A 21,597-nucleotide genomic window follows, 5' to 3' on the forward strand; every position below is an offset into this window, starting at 1 on the left:
TGTTGTAGATCACAAAATCACACAAAAGATTCCTAAAGACTGTGGCAGGTGGAAATGGAATTAAAGAAACTACTGGTATGTTGCTGTTCTAGATAAGAAAATGTGTAATTATTCATCAGAGGTTAAGATAAGACAAGACAGTCTTGTATTAGTCCCACAATGGGAAAATGTACATTGACATTTTACAGCAGCAACTACTAAAGGTAAAGGTAATAAACAAATATTTTAACTATCTATGAATATACATTAGAGACAAAATATGTTGACTATTAAGATTAATATAAATAGAATAGAATATGCTATATCAACATGTGTAGAACGAAGCGATGCAAAGGAAAACAAAATACATGTATTTACCATGCATTAATGGCACTTTTCCACTTTACCATTCTAGCACACCTCGGCTTGACTCGACTATACCCATTTTTTTGTTTGCTTTTCCATAAGGCATAGTATCTGGTGATTTTTTGATACTTGCTCTGGTGAAGAATCAAACCGAACATTGCCGAACTGTAGATTAGTTAAACATACTTCGAAATCATGAGAACATGAGTTAATCTCCAAGATTTAGCAAGGAAATATCTAAAATCTCATATTTAGCAGATGAGTCTGGTGTATTTAGTGACCGCACTACAGAAAGCCTGCGATCCTAGCAATGCCACTGCTCCACCATGTGATTTAAAGGAGAAGAAATACAGTTGTTGGAAGCATGTTTACCCCAACTAATGCACAACGGGCAATGAATCAATACACTAAAATATTATTGACACAGATTTGACAACGAGCCACTTAAAATAGTTGTTAAATTGGGATATCGAGTGAGAACACGATAGTTTCCGATCACACCGATGACACCGATGTACGTGAATGCATCATAGACAGTGCGTTGTTCTTCCGGTGTCAGAGGTCAAAAAAGGCGAAGAAGCAAGGATCCACGGAAAAACTAAAGAAAACGACTGAAAAGCGAAAATATGGTGAATACGCAGTTATGGTCCAATGTTTGAATAACACGCGGTTATGTTTGGTTTTATTCAGCGATAACTAGTTATTTCAGCGAAGCAGATTTGAGAAAAAAAGAGCCCGTGAAGCTTAACGTGAATGTGGGGGTTGTTTGGCGTTTCACTCGTTGCTACAGAACCAGGTCGCTGTCGCTTATATTTATTTGCTACTGAGCAATTTATAGTATATCCAAATATACCTACATTTAGTAGAGTCATGTGTAAGGTACATAGAAGTTGTCACGGAAATGAAATATGGAGTGAAATTTGACAATCCACAAATAAAACATGCTCAATTTGAGCCAACATTTACTCGATGTAACTAGCACAATACTATTATATACAACGTGACACATTTTATCATAACAAATCATTTGTTTACTAATCCTTAAGGCCACCAAATGCCCTGACATTGATTACAAACGGATCAAAATGGTTCTTACTGGAACCTTTAGTGTTACCAAGAACCCTTGAAAAACCCTTTCTTCGAGGAAATGGTTTTTCAGAAGCAAATGGTTCCAGGTAGAACCTCAGCCCTTGTAGAAGGACACTTTTGGAACCCTTATTTCTAGTGTAGTTGGTACCTTTACATTATAAAAGTGATACATACAACTGTGTCATAATAACACTGGCACTGTTTTTCAGTCTCACACCATCCTGCTGGTGCAGCCCACCAAGAGACCAGAGGGAAGGACGTACGCTGATTATGAATCGGTGAACGAGTGTATGGAAGGTAAATAATGACACATTATGGGTTTACCATCCATCAGGGATCAATGGTCTTTCAGTTGTTCCTTTGGTGCACTTGTATAGGACATTCGCTGCATATCACTAAAACAGTTACGTAGCATTTGTCTATTCTTCCAGTTAATAAGGATGATTAGGTTAATGTTCTTTGTTGTGTTTCTCCTGCTCAGGTGTGTGTAAGATGTACGAGGAGCATTTAAAAAGAATGAACCCCAACAGTCCGTCGATAACCTACGACATCAGCCAGCTGTTTGACTTCATTGATGACCTTGCTGACCTCAGCTGTTTGGTGTAAGTTTGACGGGCTTCACTTTCATTAAAGCAGTGTTTCCCAATCCTGGTCCTCAGGGACCACTGCCCTAGCGTGTTTCATTTGTTGCCCTGCTCCAACACACCTGATTCAACTGGTCAGCTCATGATCAAGCTCTGCAAAAGACTGATAACGACCCATTCATTTGAGTCGGGTGTGTTTGAGCAGGGCAACATCTAAAACAAGCAGGGCAGGGGTTCCTGAGGACCAGGATTGGGAAACACTGCATCAAAGGGTTATGCAGCATCCTTTTGCATCGGGAAATCAGAAGTCAGAACTAGGAGTTTCCAAGATGGAAATCCGAGTTCAGGACCATGGCTTCGGAAATTCAGAATTCCAACTACAAATGGAACGCAGCAATAATTCACATTTTTTTAGGTGTAGTTGTTTGAAGTACTGACTCGTACTCATCTTTGAATGTGTTTGCCACTAGCCATTAAACAGCCATTTTGAGACTGGAAACTGAAGTTTGTGTGTAAACCACTCATTCCTCAAGTCCACTCAAGTCCATAGAGGAAATCAGCATTTTAACATCACAGCACACAGGAGTTGTCGATCCATTGCTGCCTGTTATTTCTCTTATCAGTGTTTGAAATTGTTATTTTGGATTTATCTTAGCAACACCAACTTAATCATTAGAACCGCAGTAGGCAAACAGTTCCTGTGTCCCTTCATGTTAAAATTGCTGGGTTTTTTTCTATGGAATGGAATCTGGTATGGAAGAGTGAGTGGCTTATAACGTGACATTTTAAAAAAACTAAATGTAAAATAACACGTTTCCTCAGGTATCGTGCCGACACGCAGACATACCAGCCATACAACAAGGACTGGATCAAAGAGAAGATCTACGTGCTGCTCCGCCGTCAGGCACAGCAGGCATCAAAGTGACGAAGTCTGAGTGGATGAGTTGAGAGTTCAAGGGTGTGGATTGTTTTTACTGTGTAGCTTGTTTTCATAAAGTTTGACTTATCTTTGTTTGGACTCAAGTTTTTTTTTTTCTTCATTGAGGTGAAAAGGTGTATTTTGTATCTTAATGTTTGATGGATGAATAAAGATTTCCTTTTAAATAACTTTATGAATTTTCCTATCTTTGTTTCAGTTTGTCTTAATTCATAAATACTTTTACATTCATTCAGTTTGTCTAGTCCTCCTGCTTTTGGCCTGTTTACATTTTTCAAGTGCGTTTTTTTTTCTTTAGTGCTGAAACTGTTTTGTTTTGAAACAGTGATTATGATTTACTTTGGTGTATTGCAATAAGAAATGAACACTCCTTTGACTCAGAAATCAACTTGTCATTAATTTAATTTAATATTTCATATTGTTGCCTGCATCATAAATGCATTAAAAAAATGTGGGCCAAGTTTATATCCATCATGATAGTTTGCACTGCAGGTTTACACATTCATTTAAAGTTTTTCAAAGAGACCTCTTACATTGAAATAAAAATATTCTTTCTTTTGTTTATTTTCATTGCAGCAGCAGCAGTAGATATATATAGTATTTCATTCATCCGCCAAAAGGGAAATTAAGTTGACCTAGCAGCCTGGACACAAGGTACACAAACAGTAGTAGTAGTAGTAGTAGTTTGGCAGTAGTAGTAGTGACAGTTGTAGTAGTATATCAACAATGGGTGTAGCAGCAGCAGTTGAAGTATAGTGGTAGCATCAGTAGTACATGTAGAAGCTGCAGTAGTATAGTAACAGTAGTAGTAGTAGCAGTAGTAGAAGATGACGTACAGTATATTCCCCTCTACATTTCTTCCCTTTGGCGCTCAACTAAACCAGCCACTCAGGAATTATTGATCTATTTGAATAAGAAAAATGAAAATCAATTACGTGGACAGAAAACACGTGTAACAAGGATGAAGCAGCTGCTCCGCACTGGAACAAGAGGAGGAGGAGGAGGGATGAGGAGGGGGGTTTGACGCTGCGTCTGCCGCCTGAAGGAGCGCAGGAGGCGGCCAGACTTGAGCTCGTCCAGGCGGTGGCGGCGCAGCTGAAGCTGATTCCTCCTCCTCCTGCTCTCAGTTTACACTCGTGTGTTTAAACCCACCTATGTGATGCTGTGATCGGCTCTCCCTCAGTCTGTTTCTCACACCCTCCCCAGTCGCCCCCCCCCCTCCTCCTCACCCCCTTCACCCCTCCTCTTCCATCCCACCCTACCCCCCCAGCCCCCCCTCTTCCTCCCTCCTCTTAGCATCTGAAAAGACCACTGAGTGAGAATCGATGGCGCAGAGGCCCGACTGACAGGACAATAAACCACAAAGAAGGGGTGAGTTTTCCTCTCTCCTCCTCCTCTTCCTCTCGCCTCTTGTTGTTGTTGTTTATTTTATGCGTGTGTGTGAATTGCAGAATGACCCTTTAATGGTCCAGATATGATGATGGTGATGATGGTGATGATGATGGTGGTGGTGGTGGTGGTGATGGTGATGATGATGATGATGCTGTGAGGAGAAGAACAGCAGCTCCGCGGCTGATGATATTAAAACACAAGGCATCTTTTGTTACCCCGATATGATTCAGTGAAGTAACTGCTGTTTCTGCCACCACTATCATCACTATCATTAACATTAATTACTATATTCATGATGATAATAACAACAACAACAACAACAACAACAATAATAATAATAATAATAATAATAATAATAATAAACAGCACATGGCTCCGCATCCACGCGTCATTTTTAAACGGGACATTAATGAACGCGTGAACGCACGTTCACCTTATGTAACCTGTGAATGTGATGTGAGTGAATCCTGCTCTTGTTGTTGTTGTTGTTGTTGTTGTTTCCACCGCTGCAGGTTTAGATGATGCGTGGATTTCATTGGGCATCGATTGCGGTTCCTCCACGGACGGAGGGAGAGAGAGGAGATGATGATGATGATGATGATGATGGTGTAGCCTTCGTCTTGTTGTAAACAAAAATGTGTCAGAGAGAAGGAGAAAGAGAGGATTAGGGGTTTTGAGCTCAGGACAAGTGATGATGATGATGCTCTTCCACATCCACGCTGCTTGCTCCTCCTCTGGATCAGTGTGTTTTTCTGACTCAGTCAAGAGGAGAGGAGGACTGGACAAGAAGGAGGAGAACAGGACAGAAGAAAGGGGAGAAGAGGATAAAGAGGATATGAGAAGGAGAAGAGAAAAGAGAGAGGATGGAGAAGGAGAATAACATGGGACAAGGAGGAGGAGAAGAGAAAAAGATAGAGGATGTGAGAAGGAGGAGAGGAGAAGGAGAACAGAGGGAATAAATAAGAAGAGTAGAGGAGGAGAAGTTCACATCTCCTGACATGAGCTCCTCGTGTCTGTAATAAGAAGCAATTATATCTTGCATTTTCCTCATCAGCCAGTTCAATCAATACAGTCAAATTCAATGATATATATATATATACGTATATACAGTACATATCATTGATTGTGACTGTGTGAAATTGAGGATAATTTGACTGGACGTGTGTGTGTGTGTGTGTGTGTGTGTGTGTGTGTGTGTGTGTGTGTGTGTGTGTGTGTGTGTGTGTGCGTGTGTGTGTGTGTGTGTGTGTGTGTGTGTGTGTGATACTATTGTTAGAACAGACTGAGACCAGTTTGTCACCACGGCGTGTCTGCGACCAAATCACTGCAGCAGCACTGACTTAGGAGAAACTCATCAATCACAATATTGATCCTAACTGTCTCCCAACCTCTTTGGCATCTGGTAACCTCAGATGACCTCAGATGACCCTTAAAGCTTTGAGTGTGCACTAGTTTTTAAGAACTTTTCTGTTATCAAAACCTGGTCCTAACCTCCTATCTGAGGCTCAAGTTAAACTTAATTCAATGTTATTTATTGTTAATGAAGCCCCTACTGTCCCTGTCTTAAAAGACAATTATACTTAATGACACACGGTCGTCCTAATGGAGACAAACAGATGCTTCTAATGAGGCAGAACTTCTCTACTGAGGAACTGGTTAAATATGGGGCTATGAGTTGAAGTGTAAAGGTTTAATGATTGACAGTCAAAGCAGAGTTTCTGTGTGTGTGTCTCACCTGTGTCTCCACAGAGGGAGGACGCAGAGATGTCCCTTCCTCACAGGGAGAACCCATCACCATCTCGTCGCCTCGGCCTGGTTTCTCTCCACCAGACAACACTGAAGCCCGACCACCACTTCCCATGAGGCCTCCACCAGAACTCAGCCTGACCGCTCTGTATGGGGCCTCATATACATTGTAGGTTCAGAACGTGAATATGAATATGTCACCTTAGGTTCTAGCGTATGATGGACATTTTCTCGCTCAAACAAAATGAAATAACCATGTTGACCTTAATTTGGAATCAGTGCACTATGCTTTATAGCATTGGTTCTCAAAGTGTGGCCCGGGGGCCAATGGTGGCCCGCAGAAACATTTCTGGCGGCCCGCAATGAATTACAGTTGATAGTTTTAATCCAGGAGATACTAAGCTTGTTAAATGTACCACTGTCTGCTCTGGTCATTAAAATTATTACTATTAATTAAAATACAGGATTTCTTTTTTCTATTTTTTTCTTCCTTTTTTCTCTCCTTTGGTGGCCCTCAGTCCAATGTTGGGTTCCTAAATCGGCCCTCAGGTATCACAACTTTGAGAACCCCTGCTTTACAGCAGTGGTCAGCAAGAGTCTTTATTCTGAAAAAAAGATTAATGGAGTTTTAAGACACAAGTAACATTCAATGGCAAATTCAAGGTGAAGATTTGATGTTTTGTTTCTGATATTCAAGAAAAATATTAGGCTCGGCTAAATTTACTTACTACTCACAGAAGAACAAAGAGACAAAAAGTACATGTTCAGTACATAGGCTGAGAGGACAGAAGTTCAGGGGTTATTAGAGTTTTACTAATAATGAAAATAATCACTGGTTACCATCATAATAATGATAATAAGGAGTTAAATGTTGTTAGCACTGATCACGTTTGTCATCCTCTTCCTCTCAGTTGACATGGAGGATGAAGATGGGACTTGTCTACTTGATGTTTTATGGTGAGTTTGTCGGATTCTTACGAGAACAAAAAAAGGTCAGTCACACCTACGGTCAATTTAGAGTGACCAATTTACCTCATCCCCATATTGCATGTTTTTGGACTGTGGGAGGAAGCCGGAGAACCCGGAGAAAACGCAGTGTTAAATTCTGTCCTGAATAAACTAATGTCACTATCAAGGAGCGCATGGAAAGAGCAGAGTAGTGAATCAAAAACAGGAATGGTAGATAGTTTCTACGCAGATATGATGTAAAGCAGTGAGAGACGTGCCTTCTTCTCCTGCTGCAGCTGTGACGCACACTTTCAGGATCTTTTCCTGAGTGTTTCAGGAGGTGGAGCACTGACACTAGACTTTCCTCACTCTTCAGGTGATCCTACAGAGGACAACAGTAGGTCCAGATTTACTGGCACAGCTTAGCTGTTATGTTTGTGCCTTCCCTCTGTCAGCCGTGATATAAAACCATCACTCTGTCGCCGTTTTGACACACAAAACAGTTGGCAAATTCGATCTTTGATCCATATGCACTTTCCCACTATGTAGTTGAAGAATGGCCTGGCTCGACTCTACAAGGTTGGGTCTTTTCCAGTAATATGGTACGGCCTCAACATGGGCGGAGTCGTCATAGCACGGCTGCACGGACAAGCTGTGACATCGTACACAAACACACAAACTAGTGACGAACTTCCTGCATGACCGGAGCACAGTCTCCGTCTGACACTGAGCTGATGTGATTGTGATACAGCTCACGATCGCTGGCTTTCAGCAGTGTTGACTGTTAAATATGAGATTTTAGAAATATCCTTGCTAAAATTTGGAGATTAACGCATGTTTTCAGGATTTTTAAGTCTTTTTAACTGATCTACAGTTCGGCATTGTTCGGTTTGATTCTTGAATTCTCGGATGTCGCGCTTGTGACTCTTCCAGCGACGACACTCTGATCAATCAGTGTTGTCATCAGAGTGTACCAGGTACCAGAGTACCAGGTACTATCGCTAATGGAAAAGCACAAAAAACAACGTGTAGAGTCGAGCCAAGCTGTGCTACAACTGTATAGTGGACGCTTACGCAAATGAAAAAACACAAACGCAATACAAAAAACTTTGATTTGCATTTAGGTTTTTTTATTTGCGTTTGCATTTTGTGGCCACCGTACAAAACACAATTTCCAAGGGGATAAAAAGCTGATACGATACAAAACTTCAGTGCTTATATTGAATCAGCATAGTGTGAACTTATTTGACAATGTATCAGACATTTACAATTTATAATTAAAAATGATGGATTACAGCTTAATTATTTGTCTGTGTTTATAATCCTTGTCTTTTTCTTCACAGCGACCCCCAAGCCCTGAATGACTTCCTACATGGGACCAATGAGGTAACAGAAGAAGTTACTCCAATAAAAAAAAGATCTATTGTTCAAACTATTTGAAATGGACATATTTGTTGGTATGTGTTTTACTGGGATGTGGGCATGAGCACAGTGTGAAATACAAGCACAAGCCCAACACAAAATTTTGTGATTTCATCCCACAGCTGCAGACTGAAGACCTGCTCATTAACTCCTCCTCTGGGGAGCCCTCCCTCTTCACAGATGCCCCTGTAAGTGTCTGGATCCACAGCCTGCAGCGTCACAACAACCAACATTTCCCTCAGGGGGATTCTTTTTTTCCTTGTAAACTCCTGTTTAATCACACAATGCTCTCTGCTGTCTCTATGTCCCACCGTTTCTCCTGGCCTTGCAGAGCCCCGTCTCTCTGCTGGGAGATGGCAGGGATTCCCCAGACACGCCTCCGCCCGAGTGTGTGGACCTGTCCTTCCTGGAGGAGGCTCTGCTGTCATCTCCAGAGAGTGCAGAAGACCCACAGATGGTGCAGGGTGGGCAACCTGTGGAGGGTGGGCGTGAGGAGAAGGAGGGAGAAGTGGCGGAAATGGAGGAGGCGGAGGTGGCGTGCGATATCCTCCAGCAGAGCCTGCAGGAGGCTGAGATCACGGAGCAGACCATGGCTCTGGAGGCAGGTCTGGCCCAAACTGGAGGCAGTCTGTCTCTGTACTCCCCAGCTCCTCTCCTCTCACTTCCCTCTGTACCATTTGTTCCCAAGTCTGTGACGTTGCCCGTCACTGTGGCATTGCCCAGAGACACTCAGGCAGCAGTGGAGCCTCCGCAGCCGTCACTCCTGGCTGTTGGGCCTGGCTGTCCTTCTCTAAAACCCGCTGCTCCACCTCAGCTTATGGGGCTCCTGCCTGGAAATGTGTTCCCTGCTCCTTCTCCAGACACACCATTCTCTCTGAGTCCTGCCCAGGCCTCCAGTATGATCATCCACAAGGCTGTTTCCAGTGTGACCACTCGTCCTCTAATCACTCCAACTCTGAGATCAACAGCGGCAGCACCAGGAATTGTGCTGCAGAGGGCCCGGCTCCCCATCCAACCCAAGCTGCAACCCATCAGCATTCAGCCCAGACTGGTTCAAATTAGCCCCAAGCCTTCTGGGCAGAAACACACTCCTGGTCTAACATTTGTTTCTGGAGCTGCTTCACCAAATATTCTACTGTCCCAACCTTCAGGCCAAAAGTCTGTCGCTCCACCACCACAGCCCACACAGCAGCAGCAGCTCCCCAAACCAGTCAGCCTCCAGCTGGTCAACCAGGGCGGCTCCTTTGTGCTCCAGCCTCAGGGACTCTTCCAAGGCCAAAACCAGTTCCTTCTTCCAGGCCAGTGCCCTGTTACCATCTCCCAGCCAGTCAGTGCAGCTCGGCCACTGCTGACTCACACTCACCAAGGTCCATCGGTCCACAGTGTGACTTCATCCAATGGGCAGCTTGTAGACGGCTCTCAGATCATTACCGTCCCCCAAAGGCAGCTCAACTTCAGCCCTGTCTTCACCACCCCCACAGGGCAGATCGCACTCCGTCAGGCCACTGTGCTGTCAGGACCCTTGCATCTACAGTCAGCGCCTCCCACTGTCTTCCAAATGCCAGCCCAGCTGGCTGGAACCTACACTCCAGGAGGAGGGCAGGGGCAGCGTGCCACCCTGGTCCACAGCCCCGCTCTGGGAAACCACATTACCTTGATCAACAGTTCAGGGATGCTTCCCTCAGATGTCACTTCCATCTCAATCGTTAACGGTCCTTCTGTGGTTCAGGGGCTGCCTTTTGCTGCCCAGGCCCCGGCGGCTCAGGCGGGAGTCACAGAGGGACAGCTGAGCCTCCAGCCAACATCTGTGGTGCTTCTGCCAGAAAGAGCAGTTCAAGAAGAGAGGAGCAGTTCAGACGAGACATTCCACCAACTGCCACAGGTAAGCTTACACCTCTGCAGTGCCAGAACATAAAAGGCCCACACAAGCCCACATCTGCCAGGGAAGATAGCCAATACTGCAGGATGGCACCTGGAGTGGTGAAACAATATAATTATTAATGGGTATTTTGCACACTGCTCAATCACTAAGTTCACTTGTGTTGTTTTTCTTTCTAAAGAATTTTAGTTGAATTTACCTGAAAAACACAAACTTAAATATCAAGGCAGGGGTGTACCATAGAATTCCATGTCTTTTGAGCTAAAATTGTTTTTTTTGTCAAAGAAGTCTGGTGTGGAGAGACAAAACAACTTTAGATTTTCAGTCACTCAGTCTGATTTCTCCCTCTGTCAGACTTATGGACATGTCCTCCAGCATGTCTCGGTGCAGCCCACCTCTGCAGGGCTGCAGACCTCCTCTCCTCCTGTAGTTACGATCCTGCAGCCTCCTCCTCCTCCTCCTGAACCCCCTCTGCCTCCTGACGCAGCTGCAGGGATGCCAAAACTTTTAATACCACCAGCAGACATGACCCAGGTGGTCGCGGAGGTGACCCACTCGATGAGCCCCAACCAAGCCTTTATGCAACACCTGCAACAGGTCAGAGAGAGATTCTTGCTTTTCATCCATGTGAAAAGTGTGCAAACCTTTATTATAGGACCAAAGACTGTAAACAAAATCAAATAAATGAACATATTTTAACAAGATTTCTTGGCAGTTGAATTGTGGAATAGGGATATTGCACTTGGTCCCATTGAGATTTCGATTATTTTTATGATTTTGTGAATTATTCATAATTTTCTTTGTCTCCCACAGCAAGCACTTAGCTCTCCCATCAAATCTGACCTGCTGGTTGACACACTGCCAGTGGTTCCCATGGAGACTCTTGTCTCCACCATTGAGAGAGAGACTCAACCTCAGACCCATGCAGCTCCCGGTCAGGACGTCACATCTGACCAGTGTGTTGAGGCTTCTCCGCTTCACTCAGACCCTGAGGACTTGCCGCTGCTCTCCTCCTCCTCCTCTCCAGTTCAGGACAGTGGGAGAACAGCATTCTCTCCTCCAGCTGGACCTGAGGAGACCACAGCTCCACAGACCCTCATTGTGCAACAGGACCAGAGCCGGGTCCCTCATCAGCTGCATGTCTCACCAGCCTTATTTGCCCAAAACCAGGTGCAGATCCAATCATCAGTTTCCCAGCCTTTGCCCCAGGTCCAGGTCCAAATCCAGGTTCCTGTTTCCAAGCCTCAGCCTTCAACACACACTCCAGTCCACAGCAGCTCCTCCCTTCAGCTCGTCAGCCTCTTGGTGCCTCAGCAGCAGCCTGATCCCACGGCTGCTGGTCTCTGCAAAGGAGGAGAAGACTCTGCTGTCCAACAGCACACACAAAACAGTGAGTCCAACTATTCCAGTCTTAAAAATGAGGACTCTGTAATTATCATGATCTTCAATCCAACCACCATCTTCACTTTGTCAGAGCCAACAGCTGCCTTGGCCGTGGAGGGTAACGCGTTTACTCTCGATGTCCGTCCACACTCTCCTGCTGCTCCGGGTGTCCAGCAGCTTCACGCGCCTCCAGATCCCAGCGAGTTTCACCCCATCCAGACCACCCTGCAGCCAGGCTCCAAGGTGGGACACACATTCACTGTAGACCAAGGCTATTCAACTTAAGGTCCGGGGGCCCGTCAAGTAATTTGGACTGGCTCGCGGCCCATTAACCCATAAATAATGAATGTATTATTAAAAAGCCAATAAAACTGTAGCTTCGCCTATTTCTGACACTTGTGTCACTTTTTGGCAAATACTAGTACAGCTATTATTGTAGGCAGCCTATGTATGTGCCAGAATATTTTGCACTATGAGCCAACTGCATCAATTGTACCTGAATATTATTGGTACTGTTACTTATATTTCTGCAAAAATAGCCTTTTGTGGCCATTGTTGTTTATATTGTTACCTCTAATTTTGAAAGAGCCAATTGTGACTGTTATACCCAAATGTTGGTGGTACTGTAACTGTAACCTTTTTGCACTATACGCAAATTGTATTGTACCTGAATGTTGCAAATGGATAATTTCCCGAATTTAAATAATTCATTAAAATTATTCCTTAAGAGGTTTCCAAATATGTTCAACTGATCCTTGGTCAGGACGATGCTGACTATTACTATAGAAAATTTCAAGTCATTCCAAGATACTTTTATTTTTTTAAATTTTTTTTAAGAAAGTCAGTTCACTGTCAAAGTGTATCAGGGCAAATGGATCATTTCCCGAATTTCAAAAATTCATTCAAATTATTCCTTAAGAGGTTTGCAAATGTTTTCAACAGATCCTAGTTCAGGGCGATGCTGACTTTCAAGAATTTCAAGTCATTCGTTTGCAAATACTGTTGGTGGTTTTGTTACTTACCCTAGCAGCCATTTCAATAAATAAGTGTTAATTAATTTCTATTCCGTTTACTGTACATGCAACACAAAATAGTAGCACAGGGGTCGACCGGCCCAATGGCTGGACAGCCTTCCGAAAAGCTGGCCCTCTTTTCTGTCTGCCATCTCCGATTGCCTTGTTTTTATTGTAAAGTCTGCGATATCTTAATTAAACATGTGTTCCTATTCTGTTTGGGTTGCAACCAAAAGATAATTTGGACATTTGAGAACATCATTATTTCAAGGTTTTCACACATTTTCATAATTTTTAGACCAAACAACTGCGTGAATAGGAGAAAATAGTCAACAGATGAATCAATTATGAGAGTAATTGATACTTGCAGCCTGAATACTTTTTCATCAGTTTTTGCCAAAATGAAGAGGTACTTTAATATAAGTCAGTGTTATTTCAGATGCAATGACCCACAGTCTCAAAAACAATCCACTCACAGATTATGTGTTTTTTCATATAAGTAATAAGATGAGTTTGCTGAGACAGTGACTTATTGCACTAATGTTTTCCTTTTTTCTTTATTACTAATTATTATTATTACTATTATAGAGAAACTTTACCACGCTGGCATACTTCATTGAAATACGTCTTTTTTCCAGGTTAAACTCCAAAAATGTAAACTTTATAATCATACCAAGAAATATTAAAATTTTATGAGCTAAAGCTTCAAAAAACACACTCACCCTAATTACTCTTTAGTTCACTGATAATGTCATCTTTATCTTGTGTGGGTTTTTTTTACACAGAGAAGATCTCAGTGAATTGGCTCCGGTCTTGCAGCAGAAATCCGTCTTTGCAATGATTACACAGGAAATGTATTGTTTATAGCGTGTGCATCCTTTGATCTCATCCAAACTGATATGTTATACGTGTGTCTGTCAGCTGGCAGGTCGTCTTGTGCAGCAGCAGAGAGAGGAGAAGCTCAGACCAGCAATGCGCAGACACAGGTAAGAGACGCAGCTCTGACGCTGATCCTGTGCTGTACTGATGAGAGAGAAAACTACTTCTCAAAAATCATCTTTTCTTTCAAATTGTGATTTTTTTTTAAATTAATTTTCAGGGTATTTTAAAGGGATGGGTTTTTTGGGGGGTTTTTTTTAAGTGAGGTATTGACACATGATCAACACTGCCTTTGCTCAACTTGTTGGAGTTTCCATAAATCACTCTGGGACCCAGACACTCATCCTCACTGTTTACACTGTTACACTTAAGTGGTAAAAGTAGTACACGTTTCACCTGATAAAATACACATTAGCTTAATTTTCTCATTGAGGCAGATGTTTTTTGGCTCAAAACTGACTTTTGTAAATTTCTCTCGCCGCAAACCAAATTCCATAGAGAAAATCAGCCATTTTAGAGCATGGCACACAGGAGCTATTGATCAACTGCTGCCACCATCTGTAAGTTCAAATGTTTTATTTTGTGACTTCGGCGTTTGAAATCTTTTGTTCAGATTTACAGAAGTGGCACAAACGTACAAAAAGAGGAAGCTCCTGTGTCACCATGAGCTAAAAACAATGATGTCCTCCGTGGACTTTGTCGCAGGAGAGTGAGGGCTTTACAAACTTCAGTTTGTTTGTTAGTGAGATGGCCTCGATTCCAGTCATAGATTTTAAAGGGGTTCTCACAAATGGATGTGGACCAACATAACCAGGGTGGAGTAGAGTAGAAGAAATAATGAAATCAGTTGGCCACATCAGACAACAATCCCTGTGTACATACATCTACTGATGTCTAGTCTGGACACATCCTCAGTGATGTTCCTGGAATCATAGGGCGTTTCAGGTCTTTCAACATCATGAGCCCTCCTCCAGGTGACCCAGCCGGGGCTGATCAGACCCCAGCTTGTGTCCAGACAGTTAGCTAGCTACCCTGACTCCATGGCGCCCCTCTTTTGAGCCACAGCCATCTTGAGGCTCTCTCTGCTGCATCGGTGATACAGCGGATGGCTCTCCTTTCTCTCCCTCGATGCCTAAGCTGCTGAAGGCTCTGGCCAAAGACCGGGCTGCAAAACCTCTGCATCCACAGGGCAACACCTTGCTCTCCAACCAGCCTGCTGACAGTCGCTGACGAGTCCTGCGGACTTGGAGAGCTTCCTCTCGAAGGCTTCTTGCAAGCGGTCTTCCCACAGGACAGTTAGTTCCAGCAGCACTGCTTGCTTGGTGGACTCAGACACAATGAGATAACTACTCTAAGATTAGTTTATATGATATTGTTTGTTTACCAGTCATGGTCTTATGGCCACTGACATTGTCACTGTGTCCTTCAGGTTCCAGCAGCAGCTTTGTCTGGACCACAGAGCAGTTCAGCACCCGTTCACCAGCCCCGCCTTCTCCACGCTGACAGATGCAGTTCGACACCTGCTGCCGTATCACACCTGGGCTGGTCACCTGCCAACTGAGAATGACTTCACTTCAGGTCAGTACACCGAGGTTTAATGACACCAGCTGGTAAAATAAATGACACAGAGTGGAACTAAAGATACTGAAAGAAAAAACAACAACATATTCATGAGTGAGTTCTGGTGTCACTTGTCCACCTTTGAAAAATGATGGGCAGTGTTCCAGTTCCAGAAGTCTGAATTTACGAGTTGAGCGGTTGTTTCTATAACTGGAACGCCCCCTCACGTCAAATTTCAATCTCGAAAAGCAACCTCACAAACCCCAACTTTTATCGTTTATTGCACGCCTGTCTAATTTATTTACAGTAAGTCAGTCGAACTTCTCATCAGGAATGCGTTCAATTTGGTGGTGACGTCACTTCTCATTGCTGCCAACTTCCAGTGGAAATGGAACACACTGTTATTTGCCATCAAATAATAATTGCTAAACACAGAGCATATGACAAGAGGAGGGTTGGCTTTTGGTGTGTTCCACCTCTGAAAGAACCCAGAACACAAACGGTGAAGGGATCTTCAGAAAAAGCATGGATTTGACAATATCAGTACAATGTGTTTGTGTCAAAATATATTAAATGGGTCATTTGCTCAGCATGTCACGGATCACATTAATGACAGCTCTGTTCAATTCAGGTACGTCAGGAACAACAAATATACACCCTGAAAGCGAGGAAGCTAAAATTCAACAGTAAAATCGTGTTGACGGACTGTCAAACTTAGAGGTCAATACATCTATCTATATGTGCAAGGAACTGTCTATTATTTGACAGGCTTCAAACTTCAAACTAACAAGGTGACTAACTAAAAGCATCAGTCCGTGCAGTGACGAGGGGAACAGTAAGAGTTTTGCACGAGTTATTTAAAGGTGCATTATGTAATAAATCTAAAGCAACTGGCCATAAAATCCTCTTAATATGTCTCATAGACTCAGGAATAATGTTCATATAACAAACTGAACTCACCAACAACAACAGTACAGACAAAATATTTGCATTAAAAAAAATATTTTGCAGACTGCAAATCATGTTTATGTTTTGAAATCATGTTTTGGCATGTGGCGCCACCTACCGCCATCTACTAATCATTGCAGTCAGTAGAGTCTCAGCTGCCGAGCAACGTCAGAAAATGAAACCTAAAAGACCTCGGTATTTTGAATTTCAATGTAGTAACTGTTTTTGGCCACATTCTTACATATGGCACCTTTAAAGTCAGCTCATGTTAGCGTCAGATGAACAGCGTTACAGATATTATACAAAAGTTATGTCAAAAACAAATGAACAAACCGCTCCGTCAACAGTTTAATAATACCTTCATTACCAGTGTGAATCAAAACGTGACATGGCTCTTCTCTCCACAGTGGACCAGGAGTTTGACACCGTGTCCTGTTTCCTGCTGAAACGTACCAAGGACATGGTGAACAAATACAGGCAGCTACTGCTTAAAGAAGCTCAGGTGAGACACAGTCACAGCAGACTCATCGCTTTCTCTTCATCTTCACCTGCTCAGAGTCAAGAGTCAATCACTCCCACATCAAAAATAAGTCTGGATTTTAATTGCAAACTCAATTTCTTGGGAAGCTCTGGCAAAATGCAATAAACATTTTAAAATATATAATTTAAAGGACTGGAGTGGAAAGGTTATACAAACAACGCGGTTCTGGAAGGTTCCCTATTTAGCAGGTGAAGTGGTGACAGAAAACTGGGCATGAAAGGAGTAACGATCGAAGGCTTGGTCACTTCAAATACAATCTTTCTCAGCTCAATACTGCAGAAAATTTACATCTATTATCATTTATTTATTCATTCATTCATTCATCTTCTCTTACTTTATCCTCCACGTCAGGGTCGCGGGGGGCACTGGTGCCAAAAGGGCGAAAGGCGGGATACATCCTGGCTAGGTCGCCAGTCCCTCACGTGGCCTATTATCATTTATAGAACACAATTTTGTGAAAAGATTTAGAGCATCAGGGGAAATCTTGGTGCGTAAAAGCCAAAGGCAGAAACTGTTGCTGAATATGCATGAGCTTAAAGCCCTCAGGCAGTATTATGAGACATAGCCACATGGGCTACAGCTGCATCAAGAAATGCAACCCGAAACTGTATACGCCATACATCAACCATGAGCATAAGCATTGTCACTTCCTCTGGATAAATTAACAAATTACAGGTTTTATGAGGTTTGTCATTTTCAGCTGATTAAATGCAAACGCTGACTCAGTCCATCATGAAACTGTTGGACATTATTACCAGATAACAACCAACAGACTTCTTGTGAGACACAAGGCAGCGTTTGTTTATTATTATTATTAATTGTGTAAATAAGTGGCGCGAATACAAATGAACCAAACACAAACATTCACCACAGTGGTCCCGTTTCATTTAATGAGATATGAACACGTTCTCACAGCAGGAGAGTCCTTCAGCGGAGATGGTGATGCTGGAGCGTCTCTTCCTTCAGGCGGAGCGATATGCTTTGGTGGAGGACAGACGGCGAGCCCGCAGAGACCCAGGTCAGTGTCCCAGTAGCAGACAACAGCAGTCATCAAGCACCACTTCAAGCATCTGTGTAAAACAAAACAAAAAAATGAAAGCTCTTCAAAATCCACAGAGCTGAGAAGGAACATCTTGACGGGGGGCAAAGTGAATTAGTGGCACACTGTTATTTTCTTACAAAGTAATACAAAGGCGGCTCCTCGGTGTGCAACACTTAACCTCCATATTTGCTCCCAGGTGTGAATGTGTAATTAAGCTGTGTAAATGTAGAGCAAGGTCGTGCTGAGAAAGACTAAAAAAAGAGATGTGAGAGGTGACGAGCAAATTAAAACAGGGACGGATGTTAATTAAAAGTGGGAGAAGAGGAAGGAAGCAGAGATACTGTATGTCAGACCTGACTGATGTCAGATCCTGGGAAATAGAAATGAATCGACTACAAAAAGTGATTCTCTCATTATACAAATCTCTAGTGACGTTTGATGTTCACCAAACAAAATACTGAAATCTATTCATTTCTTTTGACAGTGCACATTCAGTAACACGACAACAAATTCTGTTTTCATCCTTGATTGCTGGACAAATGTTACAAAATAACATTAAGTTAAGTTAAATGAAAATACTTCACAGTAAAAAGCAGGACAGGACTCAATGTCAAAAAGTAAAATTAAAGTTCCTCCTTAAAGGTACAATATGTAGTATTTATGGGTTTATATAACCCAAAATCCACTTTTTTATACATATTATGAGCTCCTGCATTGTCTAGTCGCTATATAATAGTTTTTGTTTCATTTTCGTAGTGTTTCAAAAAGTCATGTAAAATAACATGACCACGGACCGTGGTTGCATAGCCACTGTTAGCAGCGAGACGCCATGTTTCTACCGGAGCCTGTAAGGACAAACGCGAGAGAACAAAACAAGCGTCTCTTTACTTGTAGCGGAAGTCCCGCCTCCTCTCTCTCTGCTTCGTCTGCTACGGCCGTGGTAGCTCGCCCTCTCCCTCGCCTCACGAACCTCATCTGCTGACACGGAGAAAGACGACGAGGACGACATTTGACCAGCTGCGGATACCGTAGCGCTCAGGGAAGGGAGGGGGTGAGCAGAGCAGCAGGTCTTTGTTGTAAATTTCAGCCTCTCCTCTAGATGGCACTATAAACTACTTATTTCCCCTTTAAGACATTATACCATTACCATCCCAATATTTACCTTAAATTCAATGTAAGTATTGTTTTTATATAGCTCTTCAGCGCAAATGTTAAGTAACATGAAATAAACCTAAAATAACAAGATCATTTTGAAAATGTTTGAGAATTATTTAAGAAAAGTACATATAAGATGTTTGTGAAGAAAGTAAGTCAACTCCTTTAATTTAAGTCAAACCTTTAGCACAAAATACTACTTTATAAAGCTATACAATTGAGGGTCATCTGCATAAATGATGACTGAAACTGTTGGTTAACACTTAAGTAGAAAAATAAACTCGGGCTAAGAATAGAGCCCTGTGGTATTCCATGCCATAATTAAAATACACAGGAGAGCAGTGGCGGCTCCTGAAGAAAATATCCTTCTTGAATCTACTAGATGAATGGATCTGATGTATGATGTAAAATAGCTAAATATGTCCAGTAACCACATAAAGACAGGAGCAGCATATTAAGTCAAGTATTTATTAACTGACCAAGGATCAAGAGCTTTAACAACCTTTACCAGATACATACAAACATGAAGATAGTGCAGTCAAATTATTCATGAAGTGTAAAGGAAAGTGCAGAATTGGATCTTTAGATGTGTTGATAAATGGATCTTAAAATAATACTCTTACACAAAACAGTTTATTTTGTCTGATTTGTGTGAAGTTTAACCTACAGTTAAAGGTACAATATGTAGTATTTATTACATTATTATTTAAAATCCACTTTTTTATACATATTATGTGCTCCTGCATTGTCTAGTCGCTGTATAATAGTTTTTGTTTCATTTTCGTAGTGTTTCAAAAAGTCATGTAAAATAACATGGTTGCGGGCCGCGGTTGCATAGCCACTGTTAGCAGCGAGACGCCATGTTTCTACCGGAGCCTGTTAGGACAAACGCGAGAGAACAAATCAAGCGTCTCTTTACTTGTAGCAGAAGTCCCGCCTCCTCTCTCTCCGCTTCGTCTGCTACGGCCGCGGTAGCTCGCCCTCTCCCTCGCCTCACGAACCTCATCTGCTGACACGGAGAAAGACGACGAGGACGACATTTGACCAGCTGAGGATACAGTAGCGCTCAGGGAAGGGAGGGGGTGAGCAGAGGAGCAGTTCTTTCAGCCTCTCCTCTAGATGGCACTATAAACTACTTACTTCACCTTGAAACCCTGAGCGATACAAACTTCAAAATTGTTCGCAAACAAGCTAACGAACGTAGCTTCAAATGACTGCTGTCCGCTGCTACGAGCCATAAACAGCTAACACGTTTGAAAGCGTGAACTCCGTGGCACTGGTCAAACTACGTGTACTTATCCGTTAGTGCTGGGACCGATTAAACCAGCACAATCCTCTGTGTATTTCTAAAACAGTGAGCTTTTAGGACCTTACCTGCGCTTGTAAGGTTGACTTAATATTAAAGTCGACATAATATTTCAACTTTATTCTCGACATTTCAAGTTTAATGTCGACATGTTGACTTTCTCGTCACGGCAAAAATATTATTTTTCTTCATGTGTGGCCCTAATACTCCATCGTAAATATTAGTACTAAGGATCTTTGGAATTGGTTAGGAACATTTTTTTAATCTTTCTCCTAGTTGGTAGTGCATCGCCCAAATCACCCCTATACACCGTTCACCCATGCATCACAGCAGTATTGATAACCTGGATGAAGTGACCTGATGCTGTTTAATCTTTCCTTCCAGAGACATTCATGACAGCCTTGGCTACATCATTGTCTTCCCCCAGTGAAGCCCACTCTTCTGGGCCCTCCCACCCGCACTCCTCTGACAGCCCCTCCTCTCCACCAGCTTGGTCCAGACTGTCTGACCGACCCCCAGGATTGAAGACGTACAGCTCCAGCTCTCGCGGTGCACTCAGACTCACCATCAAGCAGGAGTCGGGCTCCCGTAAGGTGGTCCACAACTCAGCCTGTGACCTCGGACTCAAGAGGGACCACGCGGGGCAGCTTACCAATGGAGGTAGTGTTGTGGATGAACGCCACTCCCACACACCCAACGGAGCACACCATCGTCCCCAGCATGATGAGGAGGTCTCCAATGGAGGTCTGCATTCTGACACTGAAGAGGAAGTCCCACAGACAGCACCGAATTCCAAAATAAAAGCCCTGAATCCCCTCTCTATGCCAGATCCACAGGCTGCTTGCTTTGAGTTGCCTCCCAGTGATGTCAGTGCCCCAAAACTGAAATATTACAAGCTGGATACGTCTCCCCAGCTCGAGACGCAGTTCAGTCAGCCGCCACCGTCCCTCCAAGAGGACAACCAGCTCAGTGAACACCTACAGAGTGCCATCGACAGCATCCTGGAGCTGCAGCGACTGCAGGGCCCGTCTGCAGCCCCAACCAGGACCACATCAGGCCCATCACTGGACCAGGTGGTCACCAGCATCCTGGAGGGACACCTGTGAGGGAACGAGCCTTGACAGACGTCCACAGAGATACAGAAACATCTGTCCTAGGTGGGATTAAGCAAAGTATGTGACTTCTAATCTGTTCCCAGAACTAAAAGAGATTTTTTTTTTTCTCGGTTTCAGATTTTCCTTTGAAAGGATCTGATTGTTTTAAAGAAGAAGAAAAAAAGAAAAGGCACTATTAAAGAGATGCATACCAGACAACAGCACTATCTAGAGTCTGATAGATGTTAGATACTTCATTTTTATGTACGTTTGTGGAAAAAAAATAATTCTATTTGAATAGGAGCTATATTGTTTCAGTGGTAGTTCTGTCATT

General features: G+C 43.0%; 2 protein-coding genes across 2 annotated transcripts; both read left to right on the top strand.

Moving 5' to 3' along the window:
- The first annotated feature begins 901 nt into the window (after positions 1 to 901).
- On the top strand, positions 902 to 3,091 carry LOC310925250 (enhancer of rudimentary homolog). Its single transcript, XM_083887147.1, has 4 exons — positions 902 to 974; positions 1,644 to 1,731; positions 1,916 to 2,036; positions 2,841 to 3,091. Exons 1-4 carry the CDS (start codon positions 972 to 974, stop codon positions 2,941 to 2,943), a joined length of 315 nt encoding a protein of 104 aa, XP_083743273.1. The 5' UTR covers positions 902 to 971; the 3' UTR covers positions 2,944 to 3,091.
- A 3,915-nt stretch (positions 3,092 to 7,006) lies between these two features.
- Positions 7,007 to 21,275, top strand: LOC310924741 (BRD4-interacting chromatin-remodeling complex-associated protein; the record flags this gene model as incomplete). The annotated part of the gene is made up of 12 exons (XM_083886561.1): positions 7,007 to 7,050; positions 8,385 to 8,427; positions 8,586 to 8,651; positions 8,795 to 10,345; positions 10,697 to 10,939; positions 11,156 to 11,732; positions 11,817 to 11,968; positions 13,660 to 13,724; positions 15,047 to 15,195; positions 16,533 to 16,627; positions 17,582 to 17,684; positions 20,554 to 21,275. The coding sequence occupies exons 1-12, from the start codon at positions 7,010 to 7,012 to the stop codon at positions 21,273 to 21,275; spliced, it is 3,807 nt and encodes a 1,268-aa protein (XP_083742687.1). The 5' UTR covers positions 7,007 to 7,009.
- Between the last annotated feature and the right edge of the window lie 322 nt (positions 21,276 to 21,597).

Source organism: Microchirus variegatus (assembly GCF_963457635.1).
Source record: "Microchirus variegatus genome assembly, chromosome: 3".
NCBI lineage: Eukaryota > Metazoa > Chordata > Actinopteri > Pleuronectiformes > Soleidae > Microchirus > Microchirus variegatus.